A 19,988-nucleotide genomic window follows, 5' to 3' on the forward strand; every position below is an offset into this window, starting at 1 on the left:
TGATTTCCCTAAGATTCACGTTGTTCCTAATATAATATTATAGTATTCATATTTCCATTAGGATTAAAAAATCTCTACTATTACTTCTGTAAGTGTTATCAGGTATGTCCTAGAGCTCTCTCTTCTCTTCTCTTCTCTCTCTCCTCTCTCTCTCTCTCTCTCTCTCTCTCTCTCTCTCTCTCTCTCTCTCTCTCTCTCTCTCTCTCTCTCTCTCTCTCTCTCTCTCTCCCCATCCTAGCTCTTATCTATATAACTTGTATACTTGTACAGCAATTCTACAAGGCAAGGATATTGTTGGTCCAGTTCACTGACAAGAAAACTGAATTTAAGATGTCAAGTTACTCACCTAAATGCTATGGTAGGTAAACAGTAGAACAGAGTCAAAATTCTTCAGGCTCAGCTCACTGCCTCAGCATACTGAACAGTTTCATTTTTGTCAACTGTTGGGCTGAATTTTCCATCATCTTGAGTTTTTGTCGTTGTCTTTTTTCCTTTTTCTTTTTCTCTTCTTTAGAAGATGGTGTTTCAAGACAGAGTTACACCACTATGTAGCTCTGGCTCCCCTAGAACTCAGTATGTAAGTTAGGCTGGCTGTGAACTAACAGAGATCTGCCTGCCTCTGCCTCGTGAGCTCTGAGACTGAAGGTTCATGTCATGGGGTCTGGGTAAATTGAGCCCTTTCTGTTGCTATGAAAAGTTTTAGCAGTGTGCTGGCTCAGAGAAAGCCTAGACTTAGGATTTAGGAAAAGCTAAACACAGAGGCATTCAGAAGAGGGCTTTGCATGCAACAAGCACTCGGTGCATGGTAACTATTACTTTTTTGAGTCTTTATTTTTAATTTTTGGTGAAATGTTGACTTCTATTTGAGAAAATGAACATCACCACTACAGAAAAACTCACCATCAAATCTCTACCTTTATATTTCTGGGTATGTGGTCTCCATCATAATTAACCTTCTTCAGGGAAGATGATGCTGAAGGTTAAGGAGATCCCTATGCACACAAATTGTTGAGAGAATTGCAATTGGCATTCACATTTCCTTCATACTGATCAAAGCATTTGTGGAAATGACCCAAACTATAGGTTTTCAAGACACGATCTTAGAAGTTCTGATATAATTAATTAATTAATTTAAAAAATCAAATGTATTTTAAAGGCTTCAGCATCTTTTCCTCCTCTTGAGCCTCATAGTGCCCTCGACTCTGTTTGGAGACAGGTACCATCTTTTAATGATGACATAATTTTGTCTACATCTCATTCTCTCTAGGGACTAGAGACTAGTGTAACATCCATGAGGCAACAACAAGGTATTGGGAATGTAAAAACACCTCTTTAAACATATCACAACTCCTGCCCATGCCCAGGGAACACGGGGTAGCAGTAGGATTGCCGTTCAATGGAAACCTCAATTTTGCCTCTTTATGTCTGCATAAAAATGAACAATTAAAATAAGTAAGTCAGTAAATATTCCATAGTTGGAAGGTGACCTCATGACTCTGGGATCTAGGCTGCCATCGTTATTACTTGCCAAAAAAGACATAATAGCTAGCTTTGCTTCGACGTTTCCAGTCTATCATGCATACTATAGCTGGAGTGACTTTTCATAGAGATTATTATTTGATGTCTTAGTTAAAGTCATACAACAGTGCTGAATTACTTCAAGGTATGACATGCTAGTTGACCAAGATTTCACAAGTTGCTAACCTCCCAACCTCTTTTCTACTACACCTTACTTTGATTCCTTTATTTTTAAATCTTCCAGTTTTTTAAAAGAAAATTGTTGACAATGTTATACATACACATACCAAGTGTTGAGCACCCATTACCCTGTTTTATATCCCCCCTGTATACTTTTCTTCTGTACATGACACAATCATCGTTTCCATGATCTCACCTAATAAAGTTGTGGTTACCTGCACAAGAGCTGTGGAAGGCTGGACCTGATGTCATTTCACGATGTGTGAATAAGGGGTTCATAAGGTACCACTCCTCACTGAGAGATTATGGGGAGTTGATAGGTGCTGGAGGAAAGGGTATTATTTTCTTAAATAGTATGGCCACTGAGAAGTTGTTTATGATTCAGTAAATAACATGCTACTTGTGCTCATGCTAAATTCACTATTTCCTACTTTTAATAAAAGCTTCTTTGGCAAAAGTTAGATTTTATATTTCCCTGCTTTTGATCATGGCTTTTACTCTTCTTGGACCATATCCTACATTTGTTGATTTTGTCTGACTTCCCCTCCTTCTTTGGGATAAGCTATTGTGTTTTCAAGCAAGCACTTTATAACTCCTCCAGCATAGTTTATGATCCAGACACATCTCTAGGAAGCATTCATTCATCTCTGACCAACCCATGCCTACTAGATTGCTTCTCTATAGTAACCACTAGACTATAAGCTCTTACAGGTCAGAAAAATTCTATGCCTGTTTTGTTCAACCAGTGTCTTCCATACAGTACCTTATTAATCAATATACGTTTGATGCACAGAGATTCCTCAAACATACTTGATCGGTAAGAAACATCACCCAAGCAAAAAGAGAGACAATAGGAATTTTAATGCACAGAAAGTCCTGTAGAGACCCACAAGTAGAAGAAAGAAGCAGTGGGCCTGCAAACTCAATAAGAGAGAGAGAGAGAGAGAGAGAGAGAGAGAGAGAGAGAGAGAGAGAGAGAGAGAGAGAGAGAGGTGGGGGAGAGAGGGAGGGGGAGAGGAAGAGAGAAAGATCCTTAAAGACCCAAGCTTCCTTGCTGCAACAATTCTAGGGCATTCTTGCTAATGCTGAAGCAGTCAAATTATCTCTCCACAGGTCTCTTTTCAGAGGTCCATGGCAGGAGGCAGGAAGAAAATGAAAGTCTGCTTGGTCTCCACCTGAACGTTCCTGCCTCCACACTGACTTCCATCCATAACAAAAGGTTTAAAAAGGAGAGACTTTTGATAGAGTCAAATAATATCTTAGAAAAAATAAAAGAGAAAAATGAATAATTCCATTGGTTACGAAGTTCTCTGTTGTCTGTCCATGGAGACACAGTTTGCTTTGGCCTTGCTGGCAAGTGTCATGTGCCAGGCCCCGCAGCTGTCCCCCAGCCCACCCAGGCCCCAGGATCCATGAAAGTCGTGCTCCCCCTAAGAGCGTCTCTGTGCTCAAGGAGGGTAGTACCCTCCCTCACCGGCCTTTGGTTTCCCCATACATGTTTCGAGCCATAGACACCATCTTCTCCTCGCATGTGATTTTGGTGTCTTTAAGGATGCTGTACCACACCATTCCTGCAGGCCGGACCTCCTCACTGCGGCAGAAGAGATAGGGTATGGTGTCCACACGACTCTGGATGTAGGCGCTTCTCAAGAGACTAGAACAATGGCTGCTGACCCTCTCCAGCCGACGCAGAATCAGATGAGCCTTCCTAAGTGGCACAAGGAGACAAAAACACACACGGTGAAGTCCAGAGGTCAACAGTTGTTAAAAGATGTTTTACCCAAGCTATATATTTTACCCATTTCCACCTTTAGTTTGGTACTTTAAATTACTCTACCTGGGACTGTGATGGAATGTTCTTATAAATGCAAGCCTCTAGCTGAGTACTGAAGCCTCCCTCCTTTCCCAGAAGAATGACTTTACAATCTGTCTTTCTCAGTTTCATTCACTAAATTGTGATTTCTGACATAATACCAGTCTTAGAGCTCTGACCAACAGAAACTACTACAGTAATGACTTAAAAACATTCAGAAAAATTATAATTGGACACCAAATATTCAATGAATATTACTTCATGAGCATTTTATATATTTATTAAATGTTTTGTGTATTTATTATATGTTTGCATCAGTCCTGAATGTTGGTTTTCACTCTCAGTTAACAGACAAGGAGACCATACTCAGAAAAAGAAAATTACTTGACCAAAGTCAAATATTAAGTTGTTGATCATTCTAGCCAGGTTTGAGTCCAGCCCTTCTCCAAATGTATCACTTTGGCTTGGATGACTCTTGTGCATTTTTTTCCTCTATCATGACATTTGGAAATCATGTCACTTGGGCTTTCCATTTCATCAAAATCTAAATATGAATATCCTCAAATCAGAACTTCCCTGGAGTCCTCCAGACCGTCTCTCAACTAGTGATGGCTGCCTTGTCTTCCTACATTGCTTCTGAGAGCAGGCATGAGATAGGTCTAGTGTCTTCAAACAGCAAGCTTCCAATATATTATTACCATGATGTGTCAGGATCAAGGTTAATCTGAATACTCATCTAAGCAGGTATCATTCCATGTCCTGGTCCCCATTTGGAACTTATGTGGAATATTCCTCTAGTAGTAGCGAGTGATAGCTACATAGTCCGAGCTAGGTGAGATCTCTGGTATCTCCTAGTCCAAGTTTTTTTTTGTTTTGTTTTTTAGTAGTACTACTATTAATTTTTTCCTGTAGGAACAATCATGTAGGATGCTGAGCACCATCCTGCAGCTTCATCTCATCAGGTATAAATAGCACTACACATTTGTCAGAACAATAAAATTGGTTCCTGACATTTCAACATAGCATTTCAAGGAACCTTTTAAGAATCACAGACTTACCTAGCCAGTCAAACTCTTATCAAAGATGTAGACACAGAAGCTTAGAGAAGGAAAGCAAGGCCTCTTCCCCAGATCATACTCCATGTCAAACATGTTTCTCTCCATTTCCACATCTTTTAGATGCTCAGGGGTCCTGGAAACTAAGGAAAGTCTGCATCTGTGTCTTTGTCTCTCTGTCCTTTCCATGAACCCTTGAGACTCTGGGAGAGAAGGTATTTTATAATATAGACCCCACAAATTGGAGACTATGCTAGGCACCTGTGTGGTGACTGAAAAGGGACTGGACTTGTGTATTACATTTCGTAGGCATGATTTATGAGGTGCCTTTCAAAAAGTCCTCTTTGTATAGCTCACCACTTGGGTGGAATATTTTGTGAGAAGCCAAGAATTCGCCATTTTATGATTACACTCTATCCACAGGCCTCCCTCCTATTAGGCAATTGCTCCCACCGCTACAAGGAGCTCAAGGAGTACATTTCTCATCCTTCTTTGTTCGAACTCCTACTTTGTTCTTGCCTTTTTTTTTTTTAATGATTTATGTACTTTATTTTATGTGCATGACTGTCTTGCCTGCATGTATGTATGGTACCTCATGCAAGTTTGGTTTTCACAGAAGTCAAAAGGACTTACTGAATGCCCTGGAACTGAAGTTATAGATGGTTATGAGTCACCATCTGTGTTTTGGGAATGGAACCTAGATCTTCTGCAAGAGCAACATGTGCTTTTAAACCTAAGCTATCCCTCTAGTCCCTCTGAACTTATTTTTGAAATATTTACTTACATATATGTACATGTTTATTTATGTGTGAGGGTGGTCACATGTCATGGTGTGGTTGTAGATGTGAGGACAAAGTTGGAAATTAGTCTCCACCTTCTACCTTATGTGAGTCTCTCTTGGTGTTTCCCTTCTGTGCTGCATATCCCAGTCTAGAGCTTCTGAAAAATTTCCAGTTTCCTCCCACATTCCTATTAGAGTGGTGCAACTGCAAACACTCACCTGTGTTTCTGATTTTTACATGAGTTGCAGGTATCTGAACTCAGAATATCCTGCTTGTGTGGCATTTATATCCACTGAGACGTCTGGTTCTCTTTTTCCATTTGTTAATAGTTCTACTTCTTTGGAAAAAAAATCTATCTGTGCTCTATAAACTAGCTTTCTTAAAAAAAGGGGGGGGGGTGTTTGTGATGCAGCTTAAAGGAGATAACGTAATAAATGTTTGCCTATTAGTTGAGAGTATTTTATAGCCAGGCTTTTATTCAATAGATTCTGTGAGCCAGGCAGTGGTGGTGCATGCTTTTAATCCCAGCACTTGGGAATCAGAGGCAGGTGGATTTCTGAGTTTGGGGCCAGCCTGGTCTACAGAGTGAGTTTCAGGACAGCTAGGGCTATACAGAGAAACCCTGTCTTCAAAAACCAAAACCAAAACAAAACAAAACAAAAAGGTTCTATGAGAAAGGAGATGGATGAAGATTGTGATACAGGAGCCAAGAGCAATGAATTAAAAAGTAAGTGACAAGTGTTGTATGGACATAGAAAAAGGTATCAGCATGGGGTTATGGTTGTCCAAAAAAGCTCCCTAGTGCAAGAGGAACTTGTATTGACTGTTAGATGCAGAGTGGAAGGCTTAGCAGGCACAAGTGACAAAGAGAGAAACAGGGGAATATGGAAAATCCCTGGAGATTTGGGACAGTGCCAGGGGTGGGTTGGGGAGACTGAAGCAACAGGAGGAAAACAGGTTGGTGTTCCCATATCTATGTTCCTGAGTTATATCCACTGTTTACAGTAATCCCATCTCAGTCACATGCCAGCTAGGTGATGGTCAGAAAAGCATTTCACCACTTCTGCCTCAGTTTCTTTGTCTTAACTATGCAGTGTGAATAATTGTTTATATAAGATATTGTTGCAAAATAAAAAATAAAAAGTGGAGAGCTGTGGATGTTGCTCAGTAGGCTGCCCTTCTAGCATGCATAAATTTCTGGGTTGAGTCCCCACAAATGCACAGGCCTAGCAGAACAGCATATGCCAGTAATCCTAGCATCCCTAAAGCACAGCAGATAGTCAAGCACTCAAGGTTAACCCTTGACTACACAGTGAATTTGAGATCAGTACAGACACATGCATTTCTGTCTCAAAAATCAAATGAACAAATACAACAAAAAGAAGATAATAAATATACATTAAAGTCTTCATAGGTGCTCTCTCTGGTTACATAGTTGCAGGTAATGGCAGAGATTGGGAGGGTAAACCAAACTTTAAAAATATATGGTTTAAATTTATTTTCTGAGAGTTTCAGACATTTATACAATGGAGTTTGTTCATATTCATTTCCAATTTTCCTTGTCAGGCTTAGTAGATAAAGCAAATTTCGATATGATACAGTATTATCATTCATAAAGTTAACACTCAAGAATCACCCAATGGACTTACAAAAGAAAAAAATTAAAAAGTCTTAAAATGTTTCACATGAACAATTTTGTACCAGGCCCCACTCATAGCCATATTCAGCCTCTCTGAACTTTAAACAGAGAAGGGAATTGGATAAGGTCTGTATTATTTGAAAATGTTTTTTGATGCTTTGACAAGCAAGTAGTGGAAGGTAAGACCAACAGTGAAAAAAAGGCTAGGAGTACATCTGGGCACTCTCTCTTTGTCCTTGTTATACTTAGGGATGCTGGTTTGAATTTTTTTCTGGGATGGTGAAAAGCTATCTGTTCTATTTTTTCAGTTACAAAAAGGAACATCAGATGGTTCACCTTACAGGTTTACAGTAGGTCTTAAGTTAATTAGTACATGTAAAACCATGAAAGCTATAGCGCAGTAGTCTTAGGAAAGTCTACATAGGAAACATGTGGTACATATTGGAAAATGTCTTCATTCTAGCGTGCAGCACAGTCATGGCCACCGCTGCCACCTTCAGTGTCACAGCCACTGTCACCATTACCACCATCAAGGCTAATGCTGTCATTATGGTATCATTTGCTGTTGTTCGTCAGTCCAGCAGTGGGGATAGACTGTGATCTGGCTAAAGCTCTAAGTGTTGTGGTTGGAGGAGGCTGACAGTCACAGTAGCTCTCTCTCATTGAGGAGCAAGAATGCTGAACTGGAAAACATGAAGATGTGTATTGGGAGACTATAGACGATGAGAAAGGAGGTGGGGAATATGGACCTGGGATAAGAACTCGGGAAAGTCTTCTCAAAGAGTAACATGGCAGAGATACATAGTCAATTACAAAAGATATGCTTCAGATTAGTTTAATTAAACTAGTAGTTGAATAAAATGGATGGTAAAAGGAATATGTGGTCAGCCATGCAGACATAAGACCATCTAGATTTTCCTATGCCACACTCAGATTTTTTATTTTATTCTCAGGGCAATAGAGAACCATGGATTGATCTAGGCAGCCACAAATTGAGGCTGAGAAGGGTATTTTTCCAACATGCCCAAATACTTTCCTTCAGAAGCCTGGCAATTTCCTCAGAGAGTTTTAGAGCTCAATTATGCAAAGCTTCCCTTTGTATGGATGGGGAAGCAGAGCATTGGTATGAGGTTAGGGTTAGGGTTCAGGTTAATTAGAAGAAATTGCATTAAAGGAATGACTTCTGTCAATAGTGGATAAATCCAGAACCAGTATTCCTAATGGAACAGAGTTGAGGCAAAGTCCTTAGTCGTACTCTCCCTGATTACTTGACAGCTCTGTGGATCATGAGCATATTCTTCAACAGTACTCTTACTTACTCTTCCATAGCTATAAAAATGAAATGGTAAAAGTGATGGTGGCAGAAGAGACAGCATAGGGTTTACTTAGCTCTAAGGAAATGGTAGGGACATGTGGCATTGCAATTATAAGGGAAAAGCTTGGCCTTAGGACCAATTACATTGCTTTGATCCTCAGTTTCTCATTTTTTTTAGAATGATTTTTTTATTCGATATATTTGTTATTTACATTTCAAATGATTTCCCCTTTCCTAGCCCCCCCACTCCCAGAAAGTCCCGTAAGCTCCCTTCTCTCCCCCTGTCCTCCCACCCACCCCTTCCCACTTCCCCGTTCTGGTTTTGCTGAATACTGCTTCACTGAGTCTTTCCAGAACAGGGGGCCACTCTTCCTTTCTTCTTGTACCTCATTTGATGTGTAGATTATGTTTTGGGTATTCCAGGTTTCTAGGTTAATATCCACTTATTACTGAGTGCATACCATGATTCACCTTTTGAGTCTGGGTTACCTCACTTAGTATGATGTTCTCTAGCTCCATCCATTTGCCTAAGAATTTCATGAATTCATTGTTTCTAATGGCTGAATAGTACTCCATTGTGTAGATAAACCACATTTTTTGCATCCACTCTTCTGTTGAGGGATACTTGGGTTCTTTCCAGCATCTGGCAATTATAAATAGGGCTGCTATGAACATAGTAGAGCATGTATCCTTATTACATGGTGGGGAATCCTCTGGGTATATGCCCAGGAGTGGTATAGCAGGATCTTCTGGAAGTGAGGTGCCCAGTTTTCGGAGGAACCGCCAGACTGATTTCCAGAGTGGTTGTACCAATTTGCAACCCCACCAGCAGTGGAGGAGTGTTCCTCTTTCTCCACACCCTCTCCAACACCTGCTATCTCCTGAATTTTTAATCTTAGCCATTCTGACTGGTGTAAGGTGAAATCTCAGGGTTGTTTTGATTTGCATTTCCCTAATGACTAATGAAGTTGAGCATTTTTTAAGATGCTTCTCCACCATCCGAAGTTCTTCAGGTGAGAATTCTTTGTTTAACTCTGTACCCCATTTTTTAATAGGGTTGTTAGGTTTTCTGGAGTCTAACTTCTTGAGTTCTTTATATATATTGGATATTAGCCCTCTGTCTGATGTAGGATTGGTGAAGATCTTTTCCCAATTTGTTGGTTGCTGATTTGTCCTGTTGATGGTGTCCTTTGCCTTACAGAAACTTTGTAATTTTATGAGGTCCCATTTGTCAATTCTTGCTCTTAGAGCATGTGCTATTGGTGTTCTGTTCAGAAACTTTCTCCCTGTACCTATGTCCTCAAGGGTCTTCCCCAGTTTCTTTTCTATTAGCTTCAGAGTGTCTGGCTTTATGTGGAGGTCCTTGATCCATTTGGATTTGAGCTTAGTACAAAGAGACAAGGATGGATCAATTCGAATTCTTCTGCATGCTGACCACCAGTTGAACCAGCACCATTTGTTGAAAAGGCTATCTTTTTTCCATTGGATGTTTTCAGCCTCTTTGTCGAGGATCAAGTGGCCATAGGTGTGTGGGTTCATTTCTGGATCTTCAATCCTGTTCCATTGATCCTCCTGCCTGTCACTGTACCAATACCATGCAGTTTCTCATTTTTAAAATAGGATTCAGGACACTTAATCTGTAGGAATGTTGTTATGCTGAGATGAAATGATTACCGTAGGTATCTAGGACAAGTATGTAGGTAGCAAATGCTAAATTAAAGTGTGCATTTTGGACAACAGCGGGCACTGGAAATGAAGCATGTACTGATGGGTTGGAAATGCCTAGAGACAGGAGAAGACTAGGATAAGTGAAAAACACCAAAGAATTTCTCCAGATCGAAGAGGGCAGAGTAAAGTAAGTGAAAACTGCATTTCTTCTGCCCCGGTCAGGCCACAGCCGGGGAACATAGGCCTGATTTGGTACAAGTGATATATAAGTAAACTGTAGTCAGACTTAGATGTTGAAGAACTGACAATCTGTCCTGCTGAACTTAGAGCTGTGGGAAAGCAGGGGAGAGGCATGCAGACAGGGGTGTCCTTTAAGTAGCTGTGGGTAAGAGATAGAGTAGAGCGGCAGATGATGATTACAATCGAGCGGCCACTATTTGTCAGGAACTACCCATGCAGGGTCATCTAACTCAACACCCATCGCAATGTCAGAGTGTATGTTATACTCCCATTCTACATGCAGCCAAAATGAGCCAGTGGCAAGTTATGTGACCTGTCTCACCTCAGCAACAATGTACGAAGTGTTAAAAAGAAAGTCATGCAAAAATTGCCACTATAACATCATTTTTAACAGTCTGATAACTAGAGTCTTTGAAATTTAATGTGATTCTTTCAATATTGTCACAGATTGCTTCCTTCCTGTACATGACCACAGTAGTACATTTTAGAAAAGTAACTGCCTATATCCCAAATCAGAGTGGGTATTTTGGTGACTTTTTTTGTGTGTGTGGTGCATGTATGTAGCTGTGTGTGTATAGATATGTATGTATCATATATACAAGTTTAGCATATGTATGTGTAGCTGCATGTGCACAGATGTGTGCAAGAGTTCCATGTGTATCTCTGTTCAGTACATGCAGGTATAGCTGCATGCATACAGTTGTGTACATGTGTGTGTGTGAGTTTATGTTTGTGTGTGTGTGTGTATGTGTGTATGCTCATGATTGACATGGAAAGTCTTCCTCATTCACTCTTCACTGTGTTCATGGAGGTGGAGTTTATCAGGTTGAACACAGGGCTCACTGACATGGCTAGTGTGGTTAGACAGCTCACAATGAGGATCCTTTGTCTTTGATGTAGAAGTATGTCATCATGCCTATATATTATTTACATGGTTGCTGGGTTCTAAACTCCAAACTTGTCTTTATGTTTTCCTCTTGTGCTAAGTTATCTCTGCACATCCGTTTTGTGTGCTCTTCATGAAAGGAAGAGGCCTTGGTTTATAGAAGAATGCCATCCAATGTACCTCTGAGCAATTCACGAGGAACCCTAGCATGACACAGTGTCCAATGCACTGTACTCAGAGAAGGGCAGTACTTGCTGAGGATCCATTCAAGGACAGGCTGAAATCTCACCTTCAGGAAGTCTTTTGGATCATCCCCACTTTCTGTCATGCTTTTCCCTTTGCTGGTGACCTGTTTGTATTTCTCTGTTGAGCACCAAAATATATCCTCTCTTAGTTGTGCATACATTTTGGGATGTAATATATCACATGAAATAGAATGCTGATTTAATATGGCAAGACTATACTTTGAATTTGGGTTCTGACTCATTAGTTATGTGACTTTGGACAATTTACCTATCAGGAGGGCTTCTCTATTGCTTAATTGCCAATCTTCTATTCACAAGATAAGTGATATATAGATGTCCAGGTCTATAATAGTTGCTCAGTTAACATTTACCAGGTACAAGAAGAATGGATTAATAAATGCAAACTGACACAAATGAAGGATATTTTCTGTCCTAAAATATCAAAACACAGCAGTTTTCTAGCAAGAGGTGGTAAAGGCAGCAGAATAGCACAATTACATCATGTGGGCCTAAGGAAGGATTTAGACAGTTAGCAGGGTGGTTGTGACAAATTCATCTTTAACGGCAAAAATATCCAGTTGGTATATAATAGAGAACTGGAAAACCATGGGATACATTCTTATAACTGCATTACCACAGAACTTAGCCTAACAATACATTTAGATATATGCCAATGGAAAAGATACTCAGCTAGTGTATTGATAAGATATGAATAGGCAGATGATGGATGGCGAGTACATTTGGTAAAGACAGCAGAGATCATTTATGATGTGGTTGTGATTATAGATATCACGAAACTGTGTGTATCCCCCTTTCTTATAAGTATGCATGTCTATATTCACATCTGCCTATGTAAAGCTATATGCAGTCAATAATTTTGCATCTGGGGTAGAGATGAAATGACAGCACTCATATCTACAAAATTTCCACAATCTATTTTGTATATTGCCATATGATTTGTGTGCTGTTAAATAAGTAAAACCGATTTTGGAATGAAATTACAGTATTTCCTCTTGGAGAAGGTACATGCACTAATATATATTTAGCTTATGTGGTGAACTGGAGCAATGAAATCATGCTCCCACAGCTTCTTAATAGTTCATGAGCATTACTTTCAAAGTAAACCTGTGTCAAAATTTAGCCTCTGCCTCTTACCCCAACAGGAAGCCAGCACTGGGGATGGATGGATGCATATGCCAATGATGCCAATGGATCCTCAACAGGTGAGTAATTAGTGAAAATGGATGCATGCATTGGCTCATTCTCCTCCTTGATTCCTCATAAGAAATTGTAGAATCCATTTTCTTTGTTTCTGTTTTCTTCAACATAGGGCCTTTCTATATGTACCAGCGTTTTGTTTTTGTTTTTGTTTTTGTTGTTGTTGTTGCTGCTGCTGCTGCTCTGGTAAAATCACCAATACCAAAAGCAACTTAAAGAACAGTTCTAAACACGTTGAGTCTACTCTAGTCATATGAACAAGAAGCTAAGAGATCACATCTCAGTCCCACACAGGAAGAAGAGAGAATGTGAACAGGAACTAGGAGAGGGGCTATTAACCTTCAAAGCCTGCTTTCCCAGTGGCATACTCCCCTCCAGCAGGGTTATACCTCTGAGAGGTTCTACAACCTCCTCACAACACGACTATCTAGGGGCCAAGTGTTCAAATATATAAGCCACCATGGGCACTTCCCAGTTAAATGAAATTCTGTGGGTTTTTTTTACCCATGTTGTGGGGTTTTTTTTAACCCATGTTGGACTCTGACTTGAAATCTCCCTGCCTCAGCCTCCCGGGGTCTGGCTTTATGAGGACACACTACTAGGCCTGGCCCATGAGACTTGATAAGGAGTTACTTTATTGACTAAAGGCAAAAATGATTGACCAGAAACTATTTCAGTTGAAGCTGATAGGGACATAAAGATTATACCCATCCATTAATCCACCAGTGAGGAACCTTGGGGCACTTATTAAATTGGAAGTCATACTTAATTGTAACAGTTTTCACCAGAACTTCTCCATTTTAAGATACTGTGGAAGAAGAGGTATAACTATTCACTTTAACAGCCTTTCCCTGAAGAGTACACTTAATGTATATTCATTTTATAGAACTCAATTTAATTCCCCAAATATCAAAATATGCAGGAAAAAATGAATATTGTGAAAACGCACCCCGGAAACCAGATTATTATTTTTACCAGCATGTTAGCTATCCCAATGTTGCTGATACAATACATATAGGGAAGGAGTCAATATGATCTTGGAAGACTCTAGAGTATGGTTTTAGGTTTGCTTACAATCTCGCTAAGAGTACCACAATGGTAGTACCAACTCTTCTTAGATGAGAAACTGAATTTTCTTTCAGGTTGAGAAAGATATCAGTTTGAACCAAGCCTGTGATAACTCTGTGATCTGTTAGAAATCTCTGCTATGGAAATCAGTATGACTGACGAAATAAATAAATCGTTTATAGCTCAATCGTCTGAAACCAAATCTCTCCAAGTGTTTTCTCTCTTCTCACTACCCTTTCAATCTGACCAAACATAACTGAAAGTATGGAGGAGCTCATGAGTGGTCAAGGATGCTCCGAGTGGAGAAAATCCTGGTCCCTGGCCACCTATGAGCTCAGCTTTTCAAGTCTCCTAATAGGAACCTTATGGTGGGACAGCTGGGTGTCAGCAGGTCTTCTTTGAGCAGCTGTTTGCAGTAACCTATAGTTGTCATGAGAACCAGACTCTGGGGAAAACCAGCTTGATAGATTTATTAGGCAGAGGTAAGAGATGCCCCTTTGTCACTAAATTTTATGGGCGTATGCAAACCCAGACCAGGGAAGTAGTTGAAACCATTTGGGTTGGAGATTATATGGGCTGAGAGAATTCTAACAGGGTTCATCTTGTGTCAACTCTTGGGAAAAGTTCTTTTCTCCCCAGGCATCCTAGGTCTCCAGAAACAGGATGTTGGGCTAGAGGTGAAATGACATCCATGCTGCCTTCATTTTCTGGTTGCTGTGACCTTCAGGGCTTTCTGGTTTCTTGGCTTGCCAGCTGGAAGAGACCTTAAAGTTAAGCCCTTTTGCATTACAAATGAGGTCCAGAATAGAGGTAGAATTGATTCCAGGTCTTACAGTAAACAGGTGGCAAAGCCAGGACATGAACTCTGGGCTCCCAGCCCAAACAAGTGTCTTGCCCCATCTCCTTATCATGTTGGTTCTGGACATTTGCTAACCCTTAAGAGGCAGAGCAAATTTATTTAAATTGCTCTTTTAAAAGCCTTTACATAACTTCCGGGGTAAAGAACAAACTTCTGAGAGGGACTTCGCAAGAGCCATCAAAATCTGACCCTAGTTAAACTCTCCAGCCTTGTCTTTCATTTCTTCCTTCTTGTCTTTCACCTTGAACTCTCTGCTTCAGTGATATTTATAGTTACTGACGACACTCTATTTTCTTATCTCACCACCACTTTCCTCTTCACACTGGCTTCCTCCTGATGAAAGTGTCCATCCCCCTGCACCTGGCAGGCTGTTCATCCTTTGGCTCTAAGCACTAGCTTCTCTTTCTTTTGGCAGGGATTTTTTCCCCCTTGGGTTTGGATCTGCATTTGCTGCTCTATCTACACACAACCATAATCTTGACACTATTGGGTGCTTCTAGACCTACAGTATCATTGTTACCTGATAGTGTGTTCAAACTGCAAAATCTGAGGCTCCCCTCAGCTCATGGAATGGACATTTTAATGTGATGCACGTTAGCAGTTGAGATACTCTGCTCTACACATTCTTTCATTCTCCTTCTCAGCGTGCCTCCTATGGCGTGCTCCAATGTTACTGCCTGCTGACAGTACTCTCTTCTCTAAAGGCTAAATTATGAACACAGCCTGACCAGTTTTATTCATCATTTCCAGCTCTCAGCAAAGGGCCTGATAGGTTATTACATAAAACACACTGATAAATCAGTTAATGAAGCAAAGTCTCCACATTCCTTTAATATCTAAATGGCCACTTTATTCTTTGATCTTAGAATTATGGATGCTGTTATTTCCAAATGGAATCTATACATCCTTGAGAGCATGGAGAGTATTAAGAGACATTTGAGTCTTAATGTGTGGAGGTACACAGACAAGAATCCGAAGGGGGACTGTATCAGAATGAATCCATGATCATCTGTGCAGATACTCAAGGATTCCTACCACTATCCAATTGAGCACCTGGTGATTAGCATCTGCTTTTAAAAGTGAATGAGGCATGAAAGATCAATAATTATATATAACAGGCATTGTATTAGGGAGGACAGCAAACACAGAAGCCAGTAAGATACAACTAGTGAGTTAAATATAGATAATTAAAACATGAGTTTGACCTAGAGTAAAGGGATGGGCATTTTACAAACTGTCCGTGGGAGTGGCAGTCTGCTAAGACCTGGGGTTCTGGGTTACATATATTTAAATCCACTGGTGTGTGTGTGTGTGTGTGTGTGTGTGTGTGTGTGTGTGTTCTGTGTGTGTCTGTGTGTGTGTGTTTGTGTGAGTGTGTGTGTGAGAGAGAGAGAGAGAGAGAGACAGAGACAGAGACAGATACAAAGAGAGAGTCAGAGAGACAGGGAGAGAGACAGACAGACAGACAGAGAGAATGCTACTGTGTTAGTTTATCCAAATCATCTTATTAACAAGCTAGCTGAAGGACAGAAAAAGGCATAGCCTTATAGTTGTACAACAAGTTTACTAGCAGAGTCAAGATGCAGCCCCTTCCACAGAACCTCTGTTTTATTCTTGCTGAAATGCCAGGGTCACTAGAGCACGCTCAAATCCCTTCTCAGGGATCTAGAGAGACAAGAGAAGAAGAAAACTGGGAGGCATGTGTAGGAGCTAGCAGATAACGACTGGGGACTTGGTATCTGAAGGTTAATTGATTATTATTGTCTATTATCAAATAGGCAGACTTATCTCTATGGGCAGCCAGAAGGCCTTACTGGATAATTTATGTATTGGAGGGTCATGAGAGATGCTAGCAGGTTATGAAGAGAGAAGCAGAATTCTGGGTTTGTTTCTACCCAAATTCTCTGAGTCCTGTGGGCAAGCCCAATAAAGCTGAATGCCTTTCTAAGCCCAGGGGTATGATGGCACCGAGGGGACTCGTGTGGTTTTCATCGGAGGCTCTGGACTGCTGCCGACCAATCTTCTTTTAGCTTTTATCTAAAGAAGTTTCCTTTCATGTCAAAGGAAGAAAATTACAATCCAGGACCCAACAGAACTGATAAGACCCACTGTGGGGAGAGATCTCTATTTTATCCTTTGAACAACTGTTCATCAAATCACATAGCATTCCAGAGGGGCCTTGAATTCATCTCAGCATGGGAGATCCAGACAGCTTTTTGCCACCATCTGCAATTCTGTGACTCTAGGAAGTTCATGGAAACCACATGGGATCTCTACTTCTTTATCCCTGTGACATGGGAATGATTATCCTAAGGGGACATTTTGAAGCATGGACTGCTGCATGCTAGTATTTCAGAAAGTCACACCTTTCTCTCCAGTGCTACCTCACACTACTCTGTCTGAGAATACCACACTGTCACCCTTGGCTGCTATCACAGCCAGCATACAGGAGGCCTCCTTTTGGCCTCCCCACCTGTGCTCTTAGCTTCCAACTGTAGTGGAGGAATCCTTCTCCCTTTGAGTTCTGATAATAAGGTCCTCACAGCCCTGTGAACAACACTTGAAAAGCTGCTGTTAACTCAAGGGGATAATCCAAACTCCTTGACCCTACCTACTTCAAGGGCCTTCAAGATCTGGCCCCTGCTGATTTCTCCCTGTCCTGCTGCTAATCCTTTTGCCCACAAAACTCAGAAATTCTTTAGTGCTTCCCAACAGATTGCTCACCCAAAGCTTAGAAAGAATTCCTGTGGGGCAGAGGAAAAGGATTTAGGTTGGTACTCAATATGATCTCAGATGGAAGGTTACAAAGCAGTGAGGAACTTTTGAAAAAGTGGTTAGATTCTCTCCTTCATTCTCTTACCACCCTTAAGTTGCGTAAAACAAACAAAACAAAACAAAACAAACCTTGGTTGACTGCCGTGTCTTTTTTTATTAAAAATTTTTATTCAATATACTTTGATCAAATTCTTCCCAACTCTTCCTAGATTCTTTCTTCCTCTCTAGCCACCACACTTCCGGTTCTATCCTTGACCTGTCTTTTATAATATTTTCACAGGGTAGCTTCATGCTCTTTTAGAATTGAACAATATGCTTCTTTTGTTCCATTTTTGTTGCTAGTCTTGGATTTTTTTTTTTTTTTAATGATTACAGTTACTTTTCTCCTAAGGGCAAACAGCACTGGTATTTTGTTTGTTTGGTTGGTTGGTTTTGTTGATGGTTTTATTTTCTCTACAAGATGATACAGTATTGCTTTATTCTAATACACTTCCAGTAAACAGTAGTCTCTTCCTATTTCTCACCCGTATTCCAGACATGACTGTGTTCATCACCATCTACCTTTGTTTCTTTGATGCAGCCCCCTGCCATTATAGCGAGAAGATAATCAGTAAGATTGATGAGAAGCAAAAAGCATTTCGCTCTCCACTCACACACCTAAACCCCATACCTTGGTCCTAGCTCATCCTCGCTCCTCCAGACGAAGTCACCAAACTTTTCATAGTGAGAGTTGTAGTGATGCTGGACACGGAAGAGCATGGAGGCGGAGACTTCCATCAGTGTGTTGTATGCAGTCTGCTGCTCCTTGCCACTGGTGTAACCATTGTATAGATTGTAAATCTTGTCTGCTATCTCTGTGGAGCAAGAAGCACAGAATGTATCATGGAAAGCAGAGGAAAAGCTGGTGGTGGATGAATGTTTCAAAAGAAGCAAGGCATAGCTGCATGCGGGTTCACTTGAGTGGTCTTCTTAGAAAAATCTCCATTCCATCTGAAATATGTCATTGACTAGCCAAGTTCAGTTTTTCTATATATAACTGAAGATAAGGATATCTAGTCAGCATTGGACACATGGTGTGTACTAGGATAAATAAATTAGAAAATAAATGCAAAAGGATCAATGCTAGTCCTGATAGAAAGTTAGCACTCAAACTCTGAGCTTAATTAAAAGGTGCTACCTCTGTGTTAAGGATTTAACAGAAATTCCAAAGAATTACTGAAACTTAAATGAACTGTTGCCTTTTCTCAATGTCTTCCTTCTGTCTCACCTCTGAAATGTTACCAATGTGTTTCTGTAGTCAGGTCTAATAGATCTATGTTCAAAAACCTTGTAAAGGAAGTCCAAATGTTTCATCTTGCCATTCAGGATCATTCCCAGGCTTTCAATCTCTGCTAACCATTGTGATTTAAGTAAATCATAAAGAAATGGTGCATCCCTCAAGCTCTGAAGGTTCCAATCAAAATTTCTATGTGTTTCCACTTCATTACTCGTATTAGTTGACTCCAGAAGAGTCTAAGGTACTTGGAGTCAGAATAAGAAAAGCACCTAATTTGTACTATTTCTTCCTCTAATTTTCAGCAGTGTATCCATTGTTTTAAAATCATACTGGAACTATCCAGAAGACATCACAAATCTCCTCATCTTATGGATCAAGAGCTCCTTGGCTCCTCTTATCTATTAGCACATACAAAGTTATTATCAAGCACTTTGTTAAGTTAATAAAAATCTGTGTCTACCAACAATGAGAACTTCCAAAGTGTACAGACTTGCCTCTAATACATTGCCTAGACCACAGCATTGGGGAAATGTCTCCACAATGTAAGGCAGTCCACTAGGACCTGTGAGCTATGACCACAGCTTGCTAGTCTAGATATATAAACTGTACCTGAATGTTAAGCATGTGGTTGGTTTGATTGATTGTTGTATTATGTATAGATGCTCTTATCTAATATTTTGAACTTCTTGAATCAGGAGAAGCTAAAAATGAAACAAAGAAAAAGTTTAATCTTGTATGTTAAATCTGACTGACAGACACTAGTGGTTGCCCAGAGCTGAAGGTTCAAATGCAACCTCCTATGGCTCAGAATGAAGCAATGTGCTATCAGTTCATGTCAACAAAGGTTTAAAAAAATTACTCTACAAGGTGTCACTGACTTGCCAACTCTAGCACAGACTTAAGTAGAAGAAAGTGGTTGGTTTCTAAGGGTAGAATATAGGCTCTGATCCTCAACATTCCTTGCCAATGGTTGAGCAAGTCTAACTACCAGCAAAGATATTAATAGTTCATCTCAATTTGTTCTTCCTCTATTATGGTTAATTTAATTCTATGTTCTTCCTGTTCTTTTAGTACACACACACACACACACACACACACACACACACACACATACACACACACACCCTCTATGTGGTAGTGACAGTACTTAGAGAGGAGAAACGTGGGACTTCCCTGGCAAATGCAGAGATGAATCACCTACCTTCTGCTTTGTTGTCATCTACCAGTGGACAGGCTGTCCTCAGAGTCACTGTGCTGAGCTCTGAGTGTCTCCCTCGAGTATCCACAGCATACAGAGTGAACCTGCAGCACAGCAAGACAACATCAGAGTGAGACTTTGCAGAAGAGTTCTGAATGCTGGAAGGAATACCACAAAACCACGGCCATATAGAGTGTTCCCCAAAACTCAGGAACCCCTAAGCTGCATGTATAAAAAATAATTTTTAAAATAA

The 19,988-nt window shown here is 40.4% G+C and overlaps 1 protein-coding gene across 3 annotated transcripts in view; it reads right to left on the reverse strand.

Moving 5' to 3' along the window:
• Positions 1-2,558: 2,558 nt before the first annotated feature.
• Positions 2,559-19,988, reverse strand: part of Astn2 (astrotactin 2) — a 989,271-nt gene continuing 971,841 nt past the window's right edge. For all 3 annotated transcript variants that reach the window (XM_052176645.1, XM_052176644.1, XM_052176643.1), the window contains 3 exons: positions 19,739-19,839; positions 17,932-18,115; positions 2,559-3,406 (listed from right to left, as the gene is read on the reverse strand). In XM_052176645.1, the coding sequence (XP_052032605.1) occupies positions 3,169-3,406; positions 17,932-18,115; positions 19,739-19,839 (523 nt within the window). In that variant the 3' untranslated portion in view covers positions 2,559-3,168. The remainder of the gene's footprint in view (positions 3,407-17,931; positions 18,116-19,738; positions 19,840-19,988) is intronic.

This window comes from Apodemus sylvaticus, chromosome 3 (genome assembly GCF_947179515.1).
Source record: "Apodemus sylvaticus chromosome 3, mApoSyl1.1, whole genome shotgun sequence".
In the NCBI taxonomy this organism is placed as follows: domain Eukaryota; kingdom Metazoa; phylum Chordata; class Mammalia; order Rodentia; family Muridae; genus Apodemus; species Apodemus sylvaticus.